The sequence below is a fragment of the Terrapene carolina genome, unplaced genomic scaffold (assembly GCF_002925995.2).
Source record: "Terrapene carolina triunguis isolate 2854851 unplaced genomic scaffold, T_m_triunguis-2.0 Scaffold66, whole genome shotgun sequence".
Lineage (NCBI taxonomy): Eukaryota > Metazoa > Chordata > Testudines > Emydidae > Terrapene > Terrapene triunguis.
In genome coordinates, this window is record NW_020664417.1 from 87,851,908 (window position 1) to 87,871,334 (window position 19,427).

General features: G+C 41.3%; 1 protein-coding gene across 1 annotated transcript; it reads left to right on the top strand.

Annotated features, from left to right (window-relative positions):
• Positions 1–741: 741 nt before the first annotated feature.
• Positions 742–13,085, top strand: TMEM129 (transmembrane protein 129). Its single transcript, XM_024199040.1, has 4 exons — positions 742–760; positions 1,729–2,203; positions 9,235–9,394; positions 10,956–13,085. The coding sequence occupies exons 1-4, from the start codon at positions 742–744 to the stop codon at positions 11,202–11,204; spliced, it is 903 nt and encodes a 300-aa protein (XP_024054808.1). The 3' UTR covers positions 11,205–13,085.
• The last annotated feature ends 6,342 nt before the right edge of the window (positions 13,086–19,427 follow it).

Consider the following 19,427-nt stretch of genomic DNA (forward strand, 5'->3'; position numbering starts at 1 on the left):
TATAGCTTGAGGGGAGGGGATGGAGGGAAATAGCCAGGGGGCTGCAGTGAAGGAGGTGTGGGGTAATAATAGCTAGGTTGTGTGGTAAGAAGGAGGAAGACGGTGACAGCAAATTAAAATAGGTATTTGTACAGTCTCTGCTGTCGGACTGTCCCATTGCATCTTCAGTTAGCAGTGACTATTTGTGTGTGGAAAGCCCTGGACCCTGGTCTGCCATCATTTAGTCAATCTCCTGACAGTGTGGTTTCCCCTTCTCATCACTTTCACTTGCTGTGATTTGCATCCCTACTTCTTTACTGAATGTAGCCTTGTCTGCACTGAGTTTGACGTGGGTATGGCTGTGTGGGCTGAGGGAAGGCAAGAACCAGATCTTGAAGGTTGAGGGCTTGGCTCTTTACATGCTTCTGTCTCTTTAGCAAATCCACGAACACATCTGAAGTACTTGTGAGGTAAAGCAGTTCCTTCATCTGCATCAGAACCTCATTAATTTGCACAAGAATAACCATGGTCTTGCCCTGTCTATGAGTGGAAATCTAATATCAGAATGCTCTAGTGAGATCTGGTATTACTAAGAGTTCATTGTTTTATAATGAATTTATAGAATATTTACTCAGATATTACAGAATATTATAAATAAAACAAAACTACAAGTCAATGAAAAAATACTGTGAGATATAGCAGTATCTTTTGACCTTTTCACTGACTGATTACTTCATAATTTGCAGAATCTGACAATCAATAATGGGTTTCCCAGCAAATGGTACAAATAGCGAGGTTCTGCTTGGGGTGTTAGATGTGAGCCACTATTGAAAGTGGCCCCTAGGGTGCATGTTGTAGGGAGGTAAAATTCTGTGTAAACAGAAAATAAAGACAGTCTTGCATTCACCGCACCCATGGTGCCCTGTGTCTCTACACCGCTCTAATAAGGCAGTATAAGTGAACATAAATAATACTTGACCTGTAGTGTTAAACAAAGTAATCCATTGTGGGAGGAAAAATCTTGTATCTCACAGGTATGAAATCTCATTTACATGTGAATTGTGAAACTGAACAATTCAGCACCACTGGCCAAGAAACTCTCTCCGTCTGTTGTTGTCATCAGAAGACCTGCTCCGGCAGTATTAACTAACCCCAGAGAAGCAAGCAAGCACAGAAAGGCAGTTCAGGATGGTAGTGTGGTGCAGGCAAAGTTCTGAATCCATATATTATAAAGTTAAAAAAAAACCTGTCAAATTTTAAATAATGGAGTTAAGTCCATCTTGGGGACCTGCATATTATATACATACCACTTGACTTTTATTCTTGGTAACTCTCAATTGGCTATGTTTGACTATATGTTATATAGGGATATGGTTTTATTTACTCAGCAAACTGCAATGACCTCCCTTTACTAACTATATAATTTGGGTATAAATAAATGCCTTCTAAAGACTCAGGCTAGGAAAGTTGGAATTGAAGTCACCACCCTAAAAAAAAAAAAAAAGCAAGTCACCCAGAGTGGAGCAAGCCTGCCAGATGAACTATTAGATCAATTGGTGTGAATGTGTGTGAGCTAAGATCAAGTGTAAGTAGTCTTTTGGCCTATCCAAGGCCGTGATCAAGTGTCTTGATGTTTTTGGTCTTTTGGTCTCGAGATGAAAACCTTGTCTGTGTCTCTTGGACCTTGAAGTAAAAATATTATCTTAGTTATATCTATTGTCTTCTGAAAGCAAATATCTTTCTTTGCAGGTTATTACGTTGGCATGTGTTTTGCAGCACCAGAGAAACAGCTTTTCTATTTTTACCAGGCCTCGGAAGGCTGGAAAATATTCTTCTTGCTGGCTATTCTTGCTCCAACAGTCACCGGCCTCCTGGCATATTACTGGTCACAGAACGGCTGGGATAACCATCCTTTAGCTCGGACACTTGCCTTTCATGCTCTTCCACAGTCTGGTTGGCGGGCAGTGGCTTCTTCAATCAATACAGAATTCAGGAGGATTGACAAGTTTGCTACTGGAGCACCAGGAGCAAGAGTGATTGTTACAGACACTTGGGTGATGAAAGTGACCACCTACAGTTTACATGTTGCCCAACAGCAGGACATTCATCTGACAGTGACAGATTCCAGACAACACGAACTCTCACCTGATTCAAACATGCCCGTGCAGTTCCTCACCATCCGTGTTGCCAGTATTAATCCCTATGTGAAAGCTTTTGATATCCGGTAAAACAAATTAACCTTGCAATGTTATGCCGTATCGCATAGTATATGCTATTTGTTGGTGGTTAGGGAAGCACATGTGTCATATCTGCTACGGCTGTGACAGATCCCAAAACTTTTAGGGTGTTGACACCTCCCCTTTGCCGCCCACAGAGAAAGTTGTTTCTAGTACCCTCAACAGGCAGGAGAAAAATGTTGTTCAGGGAGATTGCTACTCTGTAAGGCAATGAAGGCATATTGGCCAATCAGAGGAACAAGTCACTCATTCCCAGAGCATGTTAAAGAGAGGAAAGCCACTAGAAGAGCTCTGGGTGAGGGAGAAGGATGGGGGAGAAGAGGGAACAAGGGAAAATCTTCTCTGTCAAAATTGTGATAAAAATCAGTGACTCTAGCAAAATTGGCCATGATTCATCCATGATTTCCTTCTTCCTTTGAAACATACATAACACAACCACATCTCGTAAGGGTATCACAATGACATATTGCAAGCAAACCTAATTTAAAGAGTGGACAAGTAGCTTTGGCCCCAAATTTCACCTGATTTTAAATTTAAAATCCTGCTAGCTTCCATATAAGGAGAGATTAATAGGACTGGAACTTTTCAGCTTGGAAAAGAGATGACTAAGGGCGGGGATGTAATGGAGGTCTATAAAACCGTGACTGGTGTGGAGAAAGTAAATAAGGAAGTGTTATTTACTCCTCATAACACAAGAACTGCAGGTCATCAAATGAAATCAATAGGCAGCAGGTTTAAAAAAACGAAAGGAAGTATTTCTTCACATAACACACAGTCAACCTGTGGAACTCTTAGCCAGAAGATGTTGTGAAGGCCAAAACACTAACAGGGTTCAAAAAAGAACTAGATAAGTTAATGGAGGATAGGTCTATCAATGGCTATTAGTCAAGATGGGCAGGGATGCTGTCCCTAGTTTCTGTTTGCCAGAAGTTGGGAAAGGGGGACAGACGATGGATCATTTGATGATTACCTGTTCTGTTCATTCCCTCTGGGGCACCTGGCATTGGCCACTGTCGGAAGACAGGATCCTGGGCTAGATGGACTATTGGTCTTACCCAGTATGGCCATTTTTATGTTCTTAGTGAATGTCCTTTGGATTGTAAATACCGATTCTCTGTTTTCTACACGATTCTCTGTCCCTCTCTATTGCTGTTTTTGTTTTACAAGTCACTGTTTATGTAGCTAGATGAACCTATAGTTCTGCAGCAAAATGTAGTTAACAAAGGCTATTTTTAGTGATGCTGACATCCTTAGTAATGCTGTCTCACAAAGGAGTAAACAAACAAAGCCCTGTTGTTTGTTTTTATTCATGCTTCTAAAAGGATATTCAAAACTATATATTTGAAAAGGTAGCTGACAGTGTCCATTTACATAGCTGAATCTGTAAGCTTCTAGTCTGTGGGACAGACTGTGGATAGACTAAATCGTAAATGTCAGTGGGCTGTGAAGTCTAAACTAGAATAGCAGATATATTCAGGCCTGATCTAAGATACTAATCCATCAATTTCAATGTGTTGTTGTTTATTTACAGTAGCATCGGCTATGCCTTGTTCAAACACTGAAAAAGGATGGTCCCTACTTCTAGGAGCTTAGTATAAGGACAGTTAAGTAGACAGAGTTTAAGGAAAAGGCCACAGTAATGGACAACCTATATACAAATCAACTTGACTTGCAGCATGACAGAGGTGTGTCTAAGAGAGATTTAAAAGTGGACCGGGCAGGACCCTTGCAGGATAGCTCAGGGAGGTCATAGGAAGCATGAAAGAAGGCACAAGGGTGATTGTGTGAAAAGCTGACAAAGCTGGAACATTTTCAGAACTTTGGAGATTGTGGGGGGAAGGGAGGAGCCCAATGCAATCCTTGACAAAGGAGTATAAGTAGGAAGAGGCAAATGTGTGTAGGGCTTTGAAGGTGGTGATACAAAGATTATTCATTAGCTGATTATTTCAATTGTGTTTTAATGAGGCAATAGTAAAGTCACATCCACTGTTAAGAATCAGACACTTACCTTGGTAATTTTTTCCAAAGAAATATCAGCGCTTTCCTTTTGTGGCTAAATAAACCAGCACCAAGAATAGTTTTTATAAAATCAGAAAGTTCTTGTAATAAGAAAATGCAAAAATAGCAAATCTCCATAGTATAATGTAGATGTAACATAATTAAGTCATAATAGGACATAGGACAAAACTTCCCCTTCCCACTGTGTGCAGTATGGGTACATACCCACCAGGCTGAGCTGCACCACTGCTGGCAACAGTGGAAAGTTTTTTTTAAAAATTCACTTGTTTGAACAAGGCCCCAGACATCACATATGTTCAACATGAGAAGCTAGGACCTTCTGCCCTAAACACACAGGCCTCTACCATTTGCACTGAAGGCATACCTCTACTTGCTATCAGCAACATGACCTTTAGCTATAATTCTTCATTTAGCAGTGCACTGGAGCAGCTCTCCAAAGGGGTGTATCATGCCTTTCTCACACCGTTGATTAATTTTTTTCAGTTTCTCTTACACATCTCTCCATTGACCCTCACGCCCAGCCCCAGTTTCTACCATCTTGCTGCTGGCCAGCGGTGCTAAACAACACTTGGGCTTCCCTTTCTGCTCCTGGTACCCTGCCTTTTGTGCTTCTCCAACCACTGCAAGGCTTCTTGCACCTGCCTGCAGCTGCAGTTCTGTGCACCACTAGTTCGCTCTCCAGTACTCTACTCTTCTGCTGCTCCGGTTAACCCCACCCCCTGCCCATTTCTGCTCATTAAACCCTTCTCAGCCTTCTCCCAGGTCAGGTGCATCTGATTCTCTCCCCCTGAACTTTCAGAAAACTTTGGGGGTTAGGGCATTTATCCACTCTGTAGTCTGCAGACACCAGAAGGTAGCATCACAAACACTTGAGCAGATGTGATTCCATTCAGCCAAGGGCAGTGGTGACACATTCTAGCCAGCACATTACGTATGTTATCCCAGGAATGTCTCATTTAAAGTATCTCCTAGGTGCAGGCCTCATGAACTGTTCATTTTCCGTTTTTATTTTTTGCAGACTCCTACATGTTGTAACATTAACGAAGTATTATTCAGTGTGATTGCAGCCCTACATTAAAATAGCATAGAAATGTAGGGCTGGAAGGGACCTCAACCTCAGGAGGCCCTTTAGTCCATCCCCCTCTGCTGAGGCAGGATTAATTTTACTTTATCATAGGTTAAATTACCCATCAAAATGGTTCTCAGTCTACTGAAGTTAAGATGTAGTCAAAACAAGATGTGTTGTTTTCAGATACATATGATCAGTATTTAAGCTTAAGTTTTAAAGGCTGAAAAGCTGAGTACTAGAGACTATATCTCTGTAGACAAGAGTTTGATCTGTTAAATCAGCTTAGCCTTAGCCTTGAAAGATTTCTTTCTAGTAATGGAAGAGTATTCTTTATTGGTTCTGGCTGTGACAGAACCAAAGAGCTAGTTGTGTCCCTGCAAACTGCACTGTCCAAATAAGATTTCATCATGCTCCTGAAATTACAATCCCAATGTAGGGGTTTTGTGTTAGAGGCTTCCGTTTCCTAGAAAGATCCAGCAGTAATTGCCTTTCACAGCCTGATTTTTTCCTGTGTGCCATCATTGTGTAAAGCAAAATTGCTGTATCATTGTGCTGCCTCAAAATGGGGGAAGAGCAGATTTAAAAAAGAAAATCTTAGTTAAAGAACATGGGTAGCTCAGAGAATTAGCAATAGGATGTAGCGCCTTTACCTCTATGGCCTTGTCTATATTAGAACATTTTTTGCTACAGATTCTCACTTTTGCTACTGCAGGTTCAGCTCCACCAGTGATAGCACGTATGAGAGCCCTAGTATAGACAAGTTACCCTCTATCACAGGTTTTAAGCCCCATGTTGTGGTGATCTGTGCTGAGCAGTGCTTAAAACAATAGGGGCCACCAGGAGCCGTATCTAAACTAGCATTGCCACTGTGGCTACCACCTTTGGAGCTAAACTGGTGGTAGCAAGGGTGGGCAACTTCAGCAAAAATAACTTAATGTGGACACAGTCAGTATTGCTGGACAATAGTGATACAGAGTTGTTACCATCTAATGCAGGGATCGGCAACCTTTGGCATGCGGCTCGCCAGGGTAAGCACCCTGGCGGGCCGGGCCGGTTTGTTTACCTGCCGCATCCGCAGGTTCGGCCGATCGCGGCTCCCACTGGTCGCGGTTCGCTGTCCCAGGCCAATGGGGGCGGCGGGAAGCGGCATGGGCCGAGGGATGTGCTGGCCGCAGCTTCCCGCCGCCCCCATTGGCCTGAACGGAGCCGTGATCAGCTGAACCTGCGGACGCGGCAGGTAAACAAACCGGCCCGGCCCGCCAAAGGTTGCCAATCCCTGATCTAATGGGTGTAGGTATAGCCTATGTGAAACATGAAATCTCAGTTGTGTTACCCATAATTCTACATACAAAGCAGTACAATGGTTGGCACTAATTAACACTCATTTATTTATTTTAGGGCTGTCAAGCGATTAAAAAAATTAATTGCGATTAATCACACTGTTAAACAATAATGGAATATTATTTATTAAAATATTTTTGGATGTTTTCTACATTTTCAAATATATTGGTTTCAATTACAACAGAGAATACAAAGTGTACAGTGCTCACTTTATATTTATTTTTGATTACAAGTATTTGCACTGTAAAAAAACAAAAGAAATAGTATTTTTCAATTCACCCAATACAAGTACTGTAGTGCAATCTCTTTATCATGAAAGTTGAACTTACAAATGTAGAATTATGTACAAAAAAAGCATTCAAAAATAAAACAACGTAAAATTTTAGAGCTTGCAAATCACTCAGTTACTCCTTGTTCAGGCAATCACTCAGACAAACACGTTTGTTTAAATTTGCAGGAGATAATGTTGCCCGCTTCTTGTTTACAATGTCCCCTGAAAGTGAGAACAGGTGTTCTTATGGCACTTTTGTAGCCGGCGTTGCAAGATATTTACGTGCCAGATGCACATGCTTCAACCATCAGTCCAGGTGACATGGTCCATGTTGATGACGGGTTCTGCTCGATAACAATCCAAAGCAGTGCAGCCTGATGCATATTCATTTTCATTAGCTGAATCAGATGCCACCAGCAGAAGATTGATTTTCTTTTTTGGTGGTTCAGGTTCTATAGTTTCCGCATCGGAGTCGTGTTCTTTTCAAACTTCTAAAAGCATGCGCCACACCTTGTCCCTCTCAGAATTTGGAAGGCACTTCAGATTCTTAAACCTTGGGTCGAGTGCTGTAGCTATTTTTAGAAATCTGACATTGGTGCCTTCTTTGATTTTGTCAGATCTGCAGTGAAAGTGTTCTTAACATGAACAACATGTGCTGGGTCATCATCCAAGACTGCTATAACATGAAATATATGGCAGAATGCAGGTAAAACAGAGAAGGTCACATACAATTCTCCCCCAAGGAGTTCAGTCACAAATTTAATTAACGCATTATTTTTTTAATGAGCATCATCAGTATGGAAGCATGTCCTCTGGAATGCTGGCCGAAGTATTAAGGGGCATGTTTAGCATATCTGGCATGTAAATACCTTGCAATGCCGGCTACAAAAGTGTCATGCAAATGCCTGTTCTCACTTTCTGGTGACATTGTAAAAAAGAGGGCAGCATTATCTCCTGTAAATGTAAACGAACTTGTTTGTCTTAGCAATTGGCTGAACGAGAAGTAGGACTGAGTGGATTTGTAGGCTCTGAAGTTTTACATTGTTTTTTGTTTTTGAGTGCAGTTATGTAACAAAAATCTACATTTGTAAGTTGCACTTTCACGACAGAGATTGCACTACAGTACTTGTATGAGGTGACTTGAAAAATACTATTTTATCATTTTTAAAATAATATACACGTTGATTTTAATCAACACAGAATACAATATATATGAAAATGTACGAAAACATCCAAAATATTTAATAAATTTCAATTGGTATTCTGTTGTTTAACAGTGCGATTAAAACTGCGATTAATCGCGATTTATTTTTTTGAGTTAATCGTGTGAATTAACTGCGATTAATCAACAACCCTAATTTATTTATTTATTTGTATTGCACTTAGCTATGTGATATGTGCCTGACAGGAGCAATAACTAAACTATCTGCCCCAGAGAGCTTACAAACTAGAATTTAGACATGATGTAAATGAGTGAGTGCAAATGGGTCGAGGAAGGGACTGGGCAAGGTAACATATGTAAATCCTGCAGCAACTCAGTAAGTTGATTTACACTTACTGGTGAACAAGGTTTATTTTGGTTTTATGTAATATTTTGATTTATCTCTTGTATAGCCCCTTTTGGCAGTCTTGGCAGAGAGGCCAAAGAATTGAATGGGCATGAAGTCCGAACTACACTCTGAGCCCTAGTAGCTGTACATCTCGGTCTGGTTGAGGCATGATGTGAGAAGCACGCACTGTCCAGGTTATATCTGTCCTGTAGCTAAAGGGATGGCTTCACCCTTCAGGATTGTCAGACTAGCCCCTTTCATGCATGCTTAAAACCAACATTTTCAGAAGTGGCTTCAGGGTTGTGGTGTCCCAATTTTTGGAACCCCAGCTTGACTGAACTTGGCCATGATTGGTAGACCTGCAACTCCATTTGAAATCAGTGGGAGTGTTGGTGCACAGCATCTCTGAAGAAACAAGCCAAAGGTGTCTCAAGTTGGGCACTCAAGACGAGAAGCCAGTTTTGAAAATATGGTCCCACATGAACCAACCACAACAATTAAAAAAAGAGTGAACAAGTTTAGGGTTCCAGGGTTTGTCTTGACCTGTGGAAAAGGAAAATAAAGTTTTTCCTTTTACTACCTATTTAAAAAAAGAAAAAGCCCAAAGTTTATTTATTCTGACTAGATACCAGACTGCACCAAGCTACGCGATTTTTCTAGGTATTCACTTCTTTGATGTTATGCTTCAAAGTAGCAAGCAAGATAAATGTTCTCTTCTTACTTAAATGGATGATGAGGTGACATTCTATTCCATCCTTTCTTCTTTAGGTTGAACTCCACAGAGTATGGGGAACTACGAGAGAAACTTCATGCTCCAATCCGTAATGCAGCTAACGTTGTGATCCATCAGAGCCTCAGTGACTTGTTTCTGGAAACCTTTACATCGCTGGTGGAAATTAATCAGACATACCCTGTTCCCAGCAATCAGGTGGGAGTTTCTAATCACTTGACATTATAATAGTTGTAGTTTCTGGCTTAGTCAAATCTATGATTACTGTGTTTGCATAGTGGTTATCTTACAGTTCAGTAAATATTTAGTAAAGTAAACCTGGCTGTTTTTTCTGCTGTTTGCTCCAAGAGAAGCCATTGATTGATTAAGTTTGGGGGGGGACGGGAAATATCATAATAAGGAATTTTATTTTAATTTAATGTCAACGCTAGGGTTTTCCCTGGGGAATTTGGAAATGATGGAGTTAAATTTCCATATGTTGTCTAGAGAGCTGAAGTCACAACTCCTATTAATAACTGAAATTGATGGGCATACCCTGCCTTGACAATTTGCCTTAGCTAGTCTCACACCTTACATCTTGTATTTCTGGAGAGCTAAGTTACTTTAGATCTGAGCCCAGATCCTTAAAGGTTTTTAAATACCCAATGTCCTTTGAAATCAATGGAAATTAGGTGCCTAAATATCTTTATGGATCTGGGCTATTATCCTTTAATGCATGAAATGATTCCTAATCTGGACCTTATTTTCATTATAAACAATATTTTGAATCTTTTCTTCAATAATAATAAGGACCAAGTGTCAATGGAAACAAACATTCAGGCTCAGAACTGTACAGCTGTTGGGTTGAGAGAGAGTCACTTTATTTCAGTCCTTTTAGCTTGTGCTATCTTTAGGTGTAAAGTACTTGAGCTTCTGGGTTTTGGTTTGATACTGACTGATACCATAAGTAGTGGTCTACATTGAAAAAGAGAGATGATGATTTGGGGGTTAAAACACAGAAATGGGAATTGAGAGATCTAGGGTATCTCCCTAGCTCTGAGACTTACTTTCTGAGTGACTCTGAGCAAGGTACTCGATCCCTCTGTGTCTGAGTTTTCCCCCTCTGTAAAATGAAGATAATATCTTGCAGGGGAAGTATGAGACTAATTTGATGATAAATAATACTTGGCACTTTTCATTTATAGAGTAAAGGGCTGTACAAAGTATGGTAAGTGTGATAAAGGCCATTTTACAGATGAGCAAAGTCAGGCACAGAGTGGTTAAGTGACTTGCCCAGGGCCACACTAATGATTGAAAAAGCTGAGAATAGAACTCAGGTGTAATCCTCCCAGTTTAGTGCCCTATCTGCTGGACCACGTAAATGCTTTGAGGGTCTGGGCTGGAGAGCCCAATGGCGATGCAAATTATTATTGTTAATAAAACCATTAATAACTGTTCTTCCAGCCTTCACCTTCCCCAGGGGGCTGCAGGTGCACACCCAATATGACTAACTGTGGATAAATGCCCAGATAGTCTGTCCTTTTCAGTTATACAAAATTTGCTGGAAAACTCCCAGTGGGTGAAATCCTGGCTGTCTTGAAAAACACCCATTAACTTCACTGGAGACAGGATTCACCCAATAGATCTTCCTTCCTTTTGGGGGAAGTAGAATAATAACAAACGTTACATTTCAAGTAGCTTCGTAAATGTTGTTGAAGAGCAATAAAAGCAATAATTTGCTATACGGTGTTGCTTCTTTACCCTTTTTCTCTCTCTCTAGGAGCTCGAGCCATGTATAGGGTGTATGCAGATTAATGCAAACATCAAGCTTGTTAAAAACTGCCAAGAGCCAAACGAAGGAGAATGCCAGCAATGCTACTGTCGTCCTATGTGGTGCCTGACTTGCATGGGGAAATGGTTTGCCAGCCGGCAGGATCAGCAGCACCCAGAGACCTGGCTATCAAGCCAAGTGCCTTGTCCAACCTGCCGAGCCAAGTTTTGCATTTTGGATGTTTGCATAATACAATGAATAATATCTTGGTACAATTTACCTTTTGAAATCTGAATGTATTCACAGCAGGGTTGGATGCAAGCCCCATTAGATTTGTTTCTTGCTCTTCTGCTTCTGAAAAGGTAAAAGCTCTGGAGTTTCCTTCTTCAAAGCCCTGAAAATGGCAACCCAACATTTTCTTTTCATTTTTTCCCACTCCACAAATGTGTTCTCAGTTTTTATTCACTAACATAACAGTTAAAATTTTAGATTGTTGAGTTTTGTGGGTTTTTTTGCTTTTCATTTCCAAACTCTTGGATGCACTTTAAACCAATAATAGTGCCCCGTTTGCTTCCCTTATATCAGAGGTGAAATCCTGGTAAACTAGCTATATTTTAAGTGCTATTCTAGTTACAGGATTAAGCATTGGTGTTTAATGATTCTTTAGCTAAGGGCTAATTTTCCTTTATAATAAGATGTACTAAGCAAGTTGCTATTGCTAAGGATAGTCGGCTCAAATCGCAACCTACCTTTCTTCATCTTGAATCCGTTTGTAAAGTCCATGTTAATCTTTGTGGGCTTTCCTCAAAACAGATGTCTCAGTGTTGTGTTTTTCCTTTCCACCAAAACAGGCCCACAGATCAACTACTATAGACATCTAGGAAATTACGCTCCCAAAGTTCTGTAACTTCTGCAGGGACCTTAGCGCAAAGAAGAATATAAAATATAAAATAATTTGTTTCCAGATATATTTAGTATACAAGGAAGCTCATTCAAAAAGGGTCGTTTATTCAGTTCATTAACCTGAAGCGCTGTTGGTGCTGTTTAGAGCATCTTATAGCTAAAGCTATTTTTTCCCTGTTTGGAGTCTCAACACTCTCTAGCTAACGCTAATGTTAAGCATGACTTATCCATATTTGGAAGGAGAGCAGTGATCATCTCAATTTTCTGAGTAATCCAAAAGAATGTTCGGCTGTGTCAAAACCTGTAGCTTTTTCCTAGGCAACTGCTTTTCCAAATGAATGGGATGTCAGGACTGGATAAGAACGTGTAGCCATGCTGGCTATTTCAGGTATGACCATTATTAGTGAAATGAGTTTTGGTTTTGGTTTGGTTTTTTGCTTTATTTTGAAGCCTGATAATAAACATTTATCACTGCTTTAACATGAATAGGAGAATTTTGCATACCTCTTAGCATGTGTCTCCACCGGGCTCATTTGTCAGCAGGCTTTGCACTGTTGGTAGCAGTGGTTGAAGCTGTAGTATAGACAGAATGTGGATTAGACAACACAGTGGTAAAAATGCCTGTGCTTTCCTATACTACAGCTTCCACAATGGAGCTGCACCAATGCAGAAAGCCTAGAGATTTTCCTGGTGCAGACAAGACCTTAGTACTAGCGCCTGTGTGGCCTTGTCTACTCTGACACTTTCCTTAAAACCTCCCACTGATGCAGCTCCACAAGGGGTAGATAGTAGCAGTGGGAGTGTAGACAAGGTGCTAGTGATTGCCAGCATTTGAATCACTGTAGGTCATGTAGGACCACTTTGAGCAGAAGTAGCTGGCATAGTGTAAAACATGATAGCAGCCACTCTACACTAGAGCTCTCACCATTGGTAACAATTATGCTTTGAAGAATTAGATTTTTATTGGTAAATGTCAGTAAACGTTGATTTAACCATACATGCACAAACTGATGACAAAATATTTCCAGCAATACTAACTGAAATGTATAGATAGGCAAAGTGAGAAAAATGCTGCTTGAGAACTTATTAGAGTCCCACCTCAATGTGTATATAGCATGTTGTAATGCTGGCTTTAGTGGAGCTGGAGCAAGGATGCCATTTAGGTATCTTTAACTTTTTGAATCTCAACATCTACTGTCATTAAATAATTATTGTCTGGACCACCACCATCCTCTTCTTCCCCCCCCCCCCCCCCCCCCTTTCCTGCAAAGGTGAAAATTTAAATAAATAAAAATCTAAAAAAAATGCTTAAAAATAAACCTCTGTATTATCTGCCAAAATTATTAAAAACAAAAAACAAAAAAAACAGTTCTGCCAAGCATAGTAATACAAGCAGTGAGCTGCAACAGTGGGAGATTTCATTTAAACTTTGGTGCAGCCACAGCCTGTGTGGTATGTAGACACAAACCAGACATGTCAAGAACTGGTTACAAATATGGTTAAAACTTGTAGAGTGGACAGGTTTAAGGGCACTTAGAAATGACATAGAGACCTCTTTTTTGTTTTAATATCCATATATATAAACTGCCAGACTATTTATATTTGGGGAAAATACTCACTTGAGCATGCATCACAACTGTTAGGCATTCACTCTTTACTATGAAATACTGGCTACTATTTATACTATATATTAATTAATAATGATGATTTTCCTGGGTTTCATATCTCAGCTGTTTCAGATCATATGGAATGGAAACTTGACACGGAGGCTGGCCATATGGATCTGAATCTCTTTCATAAAAAATTGCTAACTGACATCAGCTTTTTTTTATTTGACTAGAATCAAATTGAATTCCTTAGCTTCAGGTTTGTGCTAAGTCTGAAAAAAAAAAATCACAACACTAACTAATAATTTAAAATACTCTCCAGTAGTTTGTGGGGAGGTTATTTTGAAGTGACATTTACAGTATTCTTTCAGCCTACATTACACAGTCTTAGTGGGCTGAATTCTGCTCTCAGATAGGTGTGTGCATTTCCCCTCTGTAATAATTTTTGCAAATAAGGATAATTTATTATTTATTTCAATCAAGTTTGCACAACACAGTTGTAAGGAGGTGTGGTCTTTGATGGAGTAGTTGTAGCAGGGAAATGGGAGTCTGAACTTGGCTCTCCCACTGACAGTCAGTCAATTTCTATGTCTGTTTTCCCATTTGGAATAATAATCTTCTACTGGAGAGGTGTTATGAAGCTTAATTCATAAGGGATTTGAGATCCTTGGATGAAAAGCACTATAGAATTGCAGAGTATTTTTTAATAAAGTAAAAATAAGATGATTGCCAGTATGTCTTTTTAATAAGAGCTTTCCTATCTGAGCAGCTTGCCCAGTAGATTCACTGTATATTTCTTTATTTTTTTAACTATAAAAAGCTTCTCTTTGAGGTGATTGGAACTTTTAATTTCAGTGGATCTTTGTGTCATAAGACTAGAGCTTAGTGTAACACTTTATAATATTGTAGTATACCAAATGCACTAATACACATAAATGTAAAATAGTCTTGCATCTTTTAAGGGTAGTGCTGTATCTATAGAAGTACAGTGTTTTTCAAATGCGGCCACTGTGGCCACATGCAGTCACCAGAGTGTTTTCCTTTAGCCATGACAGCCTCCTGGGCAGAGATGGGGGAGGGATCAAACAGAAACCCCTCCCTGCAGTGTCCAGGTGCTCTAGGAGAGGGCGTCAGCCCTCCTCCTTCCCCCTTCAGCTGCAGGACTCCAGAGGCGGGCTTCAGCCTCCTCCCCTGGTTCAGCCAGAGGTGGCCTTCAGCCCCCCTGGGGTTCCAGCAGTGGGCTCCATGCTTCAGCCCCTCCCCCTGCCACTCTTCAGCTGGGGGGCTCTGGGCTTCACCCCTGCCCCAGCTGGTGAGGCTTCAGGCCTGCTCCCACCCTCCCTTGGCTTCAGCCCAGGGCAATGGGGCTTCAGCAGGGCTGGCCTTACCAGGCACTGAGGTCAAGAGGCATGGAGTGGGATGAGCCTGGGGTGTGAGGCCATGGGGGGGCGGGGGTGATTGAGAGCCTGGGGAGGGATCTGTGGGGCCTGGGGGTGACAGCAGGGGCTGAGACACCAAAATACAACTGTACATTATTTTTATTATTGAGTCGGCGGGGGCGGGGGGGAGGGAGCCTCCATAAATAAATTACAATGATTTGGACATGCATATGTGCTTATTTGTTTTTCCTAAAGTTAATTAAGTATTTTAGGAAAATTTGTCAGACTGGCCACCGGCAAGAGTTGGTGGCCACACTCTGAGGCCATCAAAAAAATTTGTTGTGTGAACCCCAGTCTTAGAAGACTCACTAATATTTACCAAATAAAATAGTTTTTGTAATGTCATGAATACTAATTGACATACATTCTTTAAAATAAACAACTTCTGACGTTTAGATTGTTTGAATGAGTCCAACATGCCTCTAAGTTCTGCAAGCATCTTATTGGATATGTTAGACTAGAGAACCAACGGTTTTCAAACCCCAATGAGCTTTACCTTTAGAGCTAGTAGAAAATGAGAAATGGGCCAATGACCTCTTACTACACAACCCCCCCTAACTTTTTAATTGACTTGCATACTTTAATGGCGACTAAGGGAATATAGTGTAGAAATGGACATCCATTTTTGTGGCTTCATCAGGTCAATGGCCTGAAGAGTATAAGGAGAAATAAGGTCCTTTTTCTCATTTCCACGGAAAGTAATAACTTGCACTGAAGAATCGCTTTAAAAGTATTTTCCATCCACCCTGTCCTGTTAACATGCCTAAGCATAAAAGCAATATTTAGAACAGTTTTTTTTACTGTTCATCTTTAAAAATAGCCAAACTCATTTTGTAAAATAAAATATTTATTTATAGAATAATCATTTCCTGGAAACGGATTTAAGGTGGAAATCCTAAAAGTGTGTGTGCACGTCTACATTCCCTTGTGCATACACAATATCAGTACTGTATATTTGAGTACAAATCCCCCATTTCCATGCACAGTAGCGTTGGGCATGCATTTCTGAAAATTCAGGCATTAGTTACACTAGTTTGTGCCACTGCCATAGTGTGAATATTTAATGTCTAGAGACTTGTGGAATTTATATTTCCACTAACGGCAGAAGGGTGTCCATTCATTGTTGTCAAGCATAATGTGCTGTGCTAGAAACGGCATTTTGTCCAGCCACGTATGATTTTTTTGTCTTATACCAATTCTGTGTTATGAATGAAATTGTAATCATGAGGTTCTGTTTAACTTGAGACAAAAATATATGGTCCAAAGGCAGAGATCTGTAACCCAGTCACTTCAGATTAGAGTATTTTCAATGTATTAAATCTCTGTATACTGCAACTGTGTACATCCTCAGGTTAAATCTGAGGATGTTTCATGACTTTCCATGCGATTCTTCTCTGTGCCACTTCTCAGGATGGATGAGAATTTGATTTTGAGATATTTCCGGAGTTCATGTTGAATGTCAGTTTAGTTTATGGAAATACTTTTCACACAGTACACTTTCTCCCAAAGATTTAGTGCAGTTATTTTAGTTAAGTACTTTATCTACTTTTAAAATTTTATAGTTTACTTGATTAGCCTCTAAGGAAGCGGTTTTAATGAATGTAAGTAGCTTGGTTTAAACACTGTTTGAAGAGCTGAATTAAAAATGAATTTAATTTTGAGTAAGGCTTCTGGTTTTCAATTTCAACTAATATTTACCAGCTAAATACGGTACATGTGGAAGTCAGACTGAATCATACATAATGGGCCAGATTCTTAGCTCAAGATACCGTATATACTCGTTCATAAGCCGAATTTTTTTAGTAAAAAAGGGAAGCACCAGAGACGGGGGTCGGCTTATGAACAGGTATAGAGAGGGAGAGGTGGGACACAGCCCATCCCCCGCAACAGAGGGACCAAGGAGAGGCAGCACAGCCAGCAGAGACAGAAGGGAAGTGGCGGGTCCAGAATCTCTCCACTTCTGGCCATGCTGCTCTCCCCCCAGCCTCCAAAGCAGCTGCAGCTCCGGGGTTGGCCAGCTGCAGCCATGCCACTCGGCCCAGCCCGCTGGAACATGCTGCGGCCGCGCCGCCTGGTCTGGCCCACCGGAGCAGGCTGCGGCCGCGCTGCCCACCCTGCCGGAGCAGCTCCAGCCAGGTCAGAGACATTTTCCCCTGGCCCTCCCCACCTTATCTGGGAAGAGATGGGATGGGGAGAGTGTGGGGATCCCGGGCTAGGGTCACGTGGGGGGTTGTCACAGGGGTTACTGCCCTGACTCCCAGCTTCTCCCCCCCCCAAAATTTCCCCACCAGTTGTTGTCCTGGCCCGTCAGGGTAAGCAGCTGACGCGCCAGGACACTTTGTTTACTTAGGTTTACCTCTGTGCCTGCGGACGCTCGAGGTAAACAAACCATCTTGGACCACCAGCGGCTTATCCTGATGGCCCGGGAGCCAAAGTTTGCTGACCCCTGAATTATAGGGTCGGCTTATGAACGGGTTATAAAAATTTTCCATTTTTACTTATCCATCTTGGGGGGGTTGGTTTATAAACGAACCGGCTTATGATCGAGTATATATGGTAAATCAGCATAAAGGGAATTTAAGATGCCCAAAGAGCATTGTTATCCTGGTGTACCTCCTGGATTAGACTAATCCTGAGCCTGACAGCCTTCAGCATGTGCTGCACAATGTCCTCCTTTGATAAAATCTTCCCGCCATAACCTGAACGGTGGAGTGGGGAGAGAAGAAGGGGAAATAAGGAATGAAATATCTAGATGTATATCTCAAGAAATGATTTGAATAACCAGGGAGGGGAGACAAGCAGAGGCCATTAAATTGGGTAGTGTTGTAATAGGTTGTGGGCTGTAGTGCATCATCAAGGTTGTAATAGGTTAGGATAGTAGGAGGCCATGTGTCCTAACTAGACCTATCCTGAAGAACGATCCTTCACCCTCACAGACCTTGCAAGACAGGCCAGTCTTCGCTTACAGACAGCCCCGAAACCTGAAGCAAATACTCACCAGCAACTACACACCACACAACAAAAACACTAACCCAGGAACCAATCCCTGCAACAAACCCCATTGCCAACTCTGTCCGCGTATCTATTCAAGGGACACCATCGTAGCACCTAACCACATTAACTACACCATCAGGGCCTCGTTCACCTACACATCTACCAATGTGATGCCATCATGTGCCAGCAATGCCTCTCTGCCATGTACTTTGGCCAAACCAGTCTCTACGCAAAAGAATAAATGGACACAAATCAGACATCAAGAATTGTAACATTCAAAAAACTGTAGGAGAGCACTTCAATCTCCCTGGACACTCAATAACAGCCTTAAAAGTGGCAATTCTTCAACAAAAAAACTTGAGAAACAGACTTCAATGAGAAACTGCAGAACTGGAATTACTTTGCAAACTGGACACCATCAACTTAGGCCTGAATAAAGACTGGGAGTGGATGGGTCACTACAAAAAGTAATTTTCCCTCTGTTGATACTCACACCTTCTTGTCAACTGTTGGAAATGGCTGGCGCCCACCTTAATTGAATTGGCCTCGTTAGCACAACCCCCCACTTGGTAAGGCAACTCCCATCTTTTCATGTGCTGTATATATATACTGCTGACTGTATTTTTCACTTCATGCATCTGATGAAGTGGGGTTTAGCCCACGAAAGCTTATGCCCAAATAAATTTGTTAGTCTCTAAAGTGCCACAAAGACTCCTTGTTGTATTAACTAGACAGCGCTCTCAGGAGCTATCCACTGATAGGCCAGGGTGGAAATCCAGCTTTAGTAGTTGCCCATCTTTAACCACAATTACAGCACCAGGTAGGCCACTCCCAACACTACAGAAGCAGAAGAAAATACTGCATGTATCTCAGAGTACACCAGAGGGTAATTCTCCTCACCTTGCTATTCAGACAGCAGACAGGATGTTGTAGGTGAGACCTGTTTAAGCAGAGGAAGAAGTAGAATGCTGTTGAACCCACCAGGTTCCATGACAGTTGTGGGGAAGAGCTCTTGTGACTGCTGAACAAGGCTATTACATGGTCCCTTAGAAAAACACCAGATTGGTGGTGGGAAAGTGATAGGCCAGTGCAGAACTGGGAGGGTTATAAAATATGTTTTAGGGAGACCCATGGTGATAGAGGCAAGGTGAAATATGGGCTATTTAAAAACAGATTTACTGTGTTGGCCTTTGGGAGACAGGGCAGGTATGGGAGGGGGCTTAGGGACATGGGAGGTGGTTAAGACTTTGGAAATGAGGAAAGAAATACCATCCCTTTCCATTCCCCACACTATCACTTCCTGCAGACCAAGTTTGCAGAAGACCTCTCCTTTCCTGCCCAGATTCCAAAAGTCTAACCTAATATCTTTTAAAATAAAGATATTTGCTCTCTTGCTCTTTGAGAGAGAATCTCCTTCCCCTAAAACCACTGCTATTTTTACCACTGATGGAACTATAAAAAAGGTAAATTCCAGCTCCTAACTTTCTCAGTAGTAAAAAGGCCAAAAACACAACATGGTATCTGTTATACAACTGGCT

Excerpts from the sequence above, each read along its gene's own strand:
- TMEM129 (XM_024199040.1), top strand. Across the intron at positions 2,204-9,234 it reads GTGAAAGCTTTTGATATCCG|GTTGAACTCCACAGAGTATG; the intron begins GTAAAACAAATT and ends TTTCTTCTTTAG. Across the intron at positions 9,395-10,955 it reads ACCCTGTTCCCAGCAATCAG|GAGCTCGAGCCATGTATAGG; the intron begins GTGGGAGTTTCT and ends CTCTCTCTCTAG.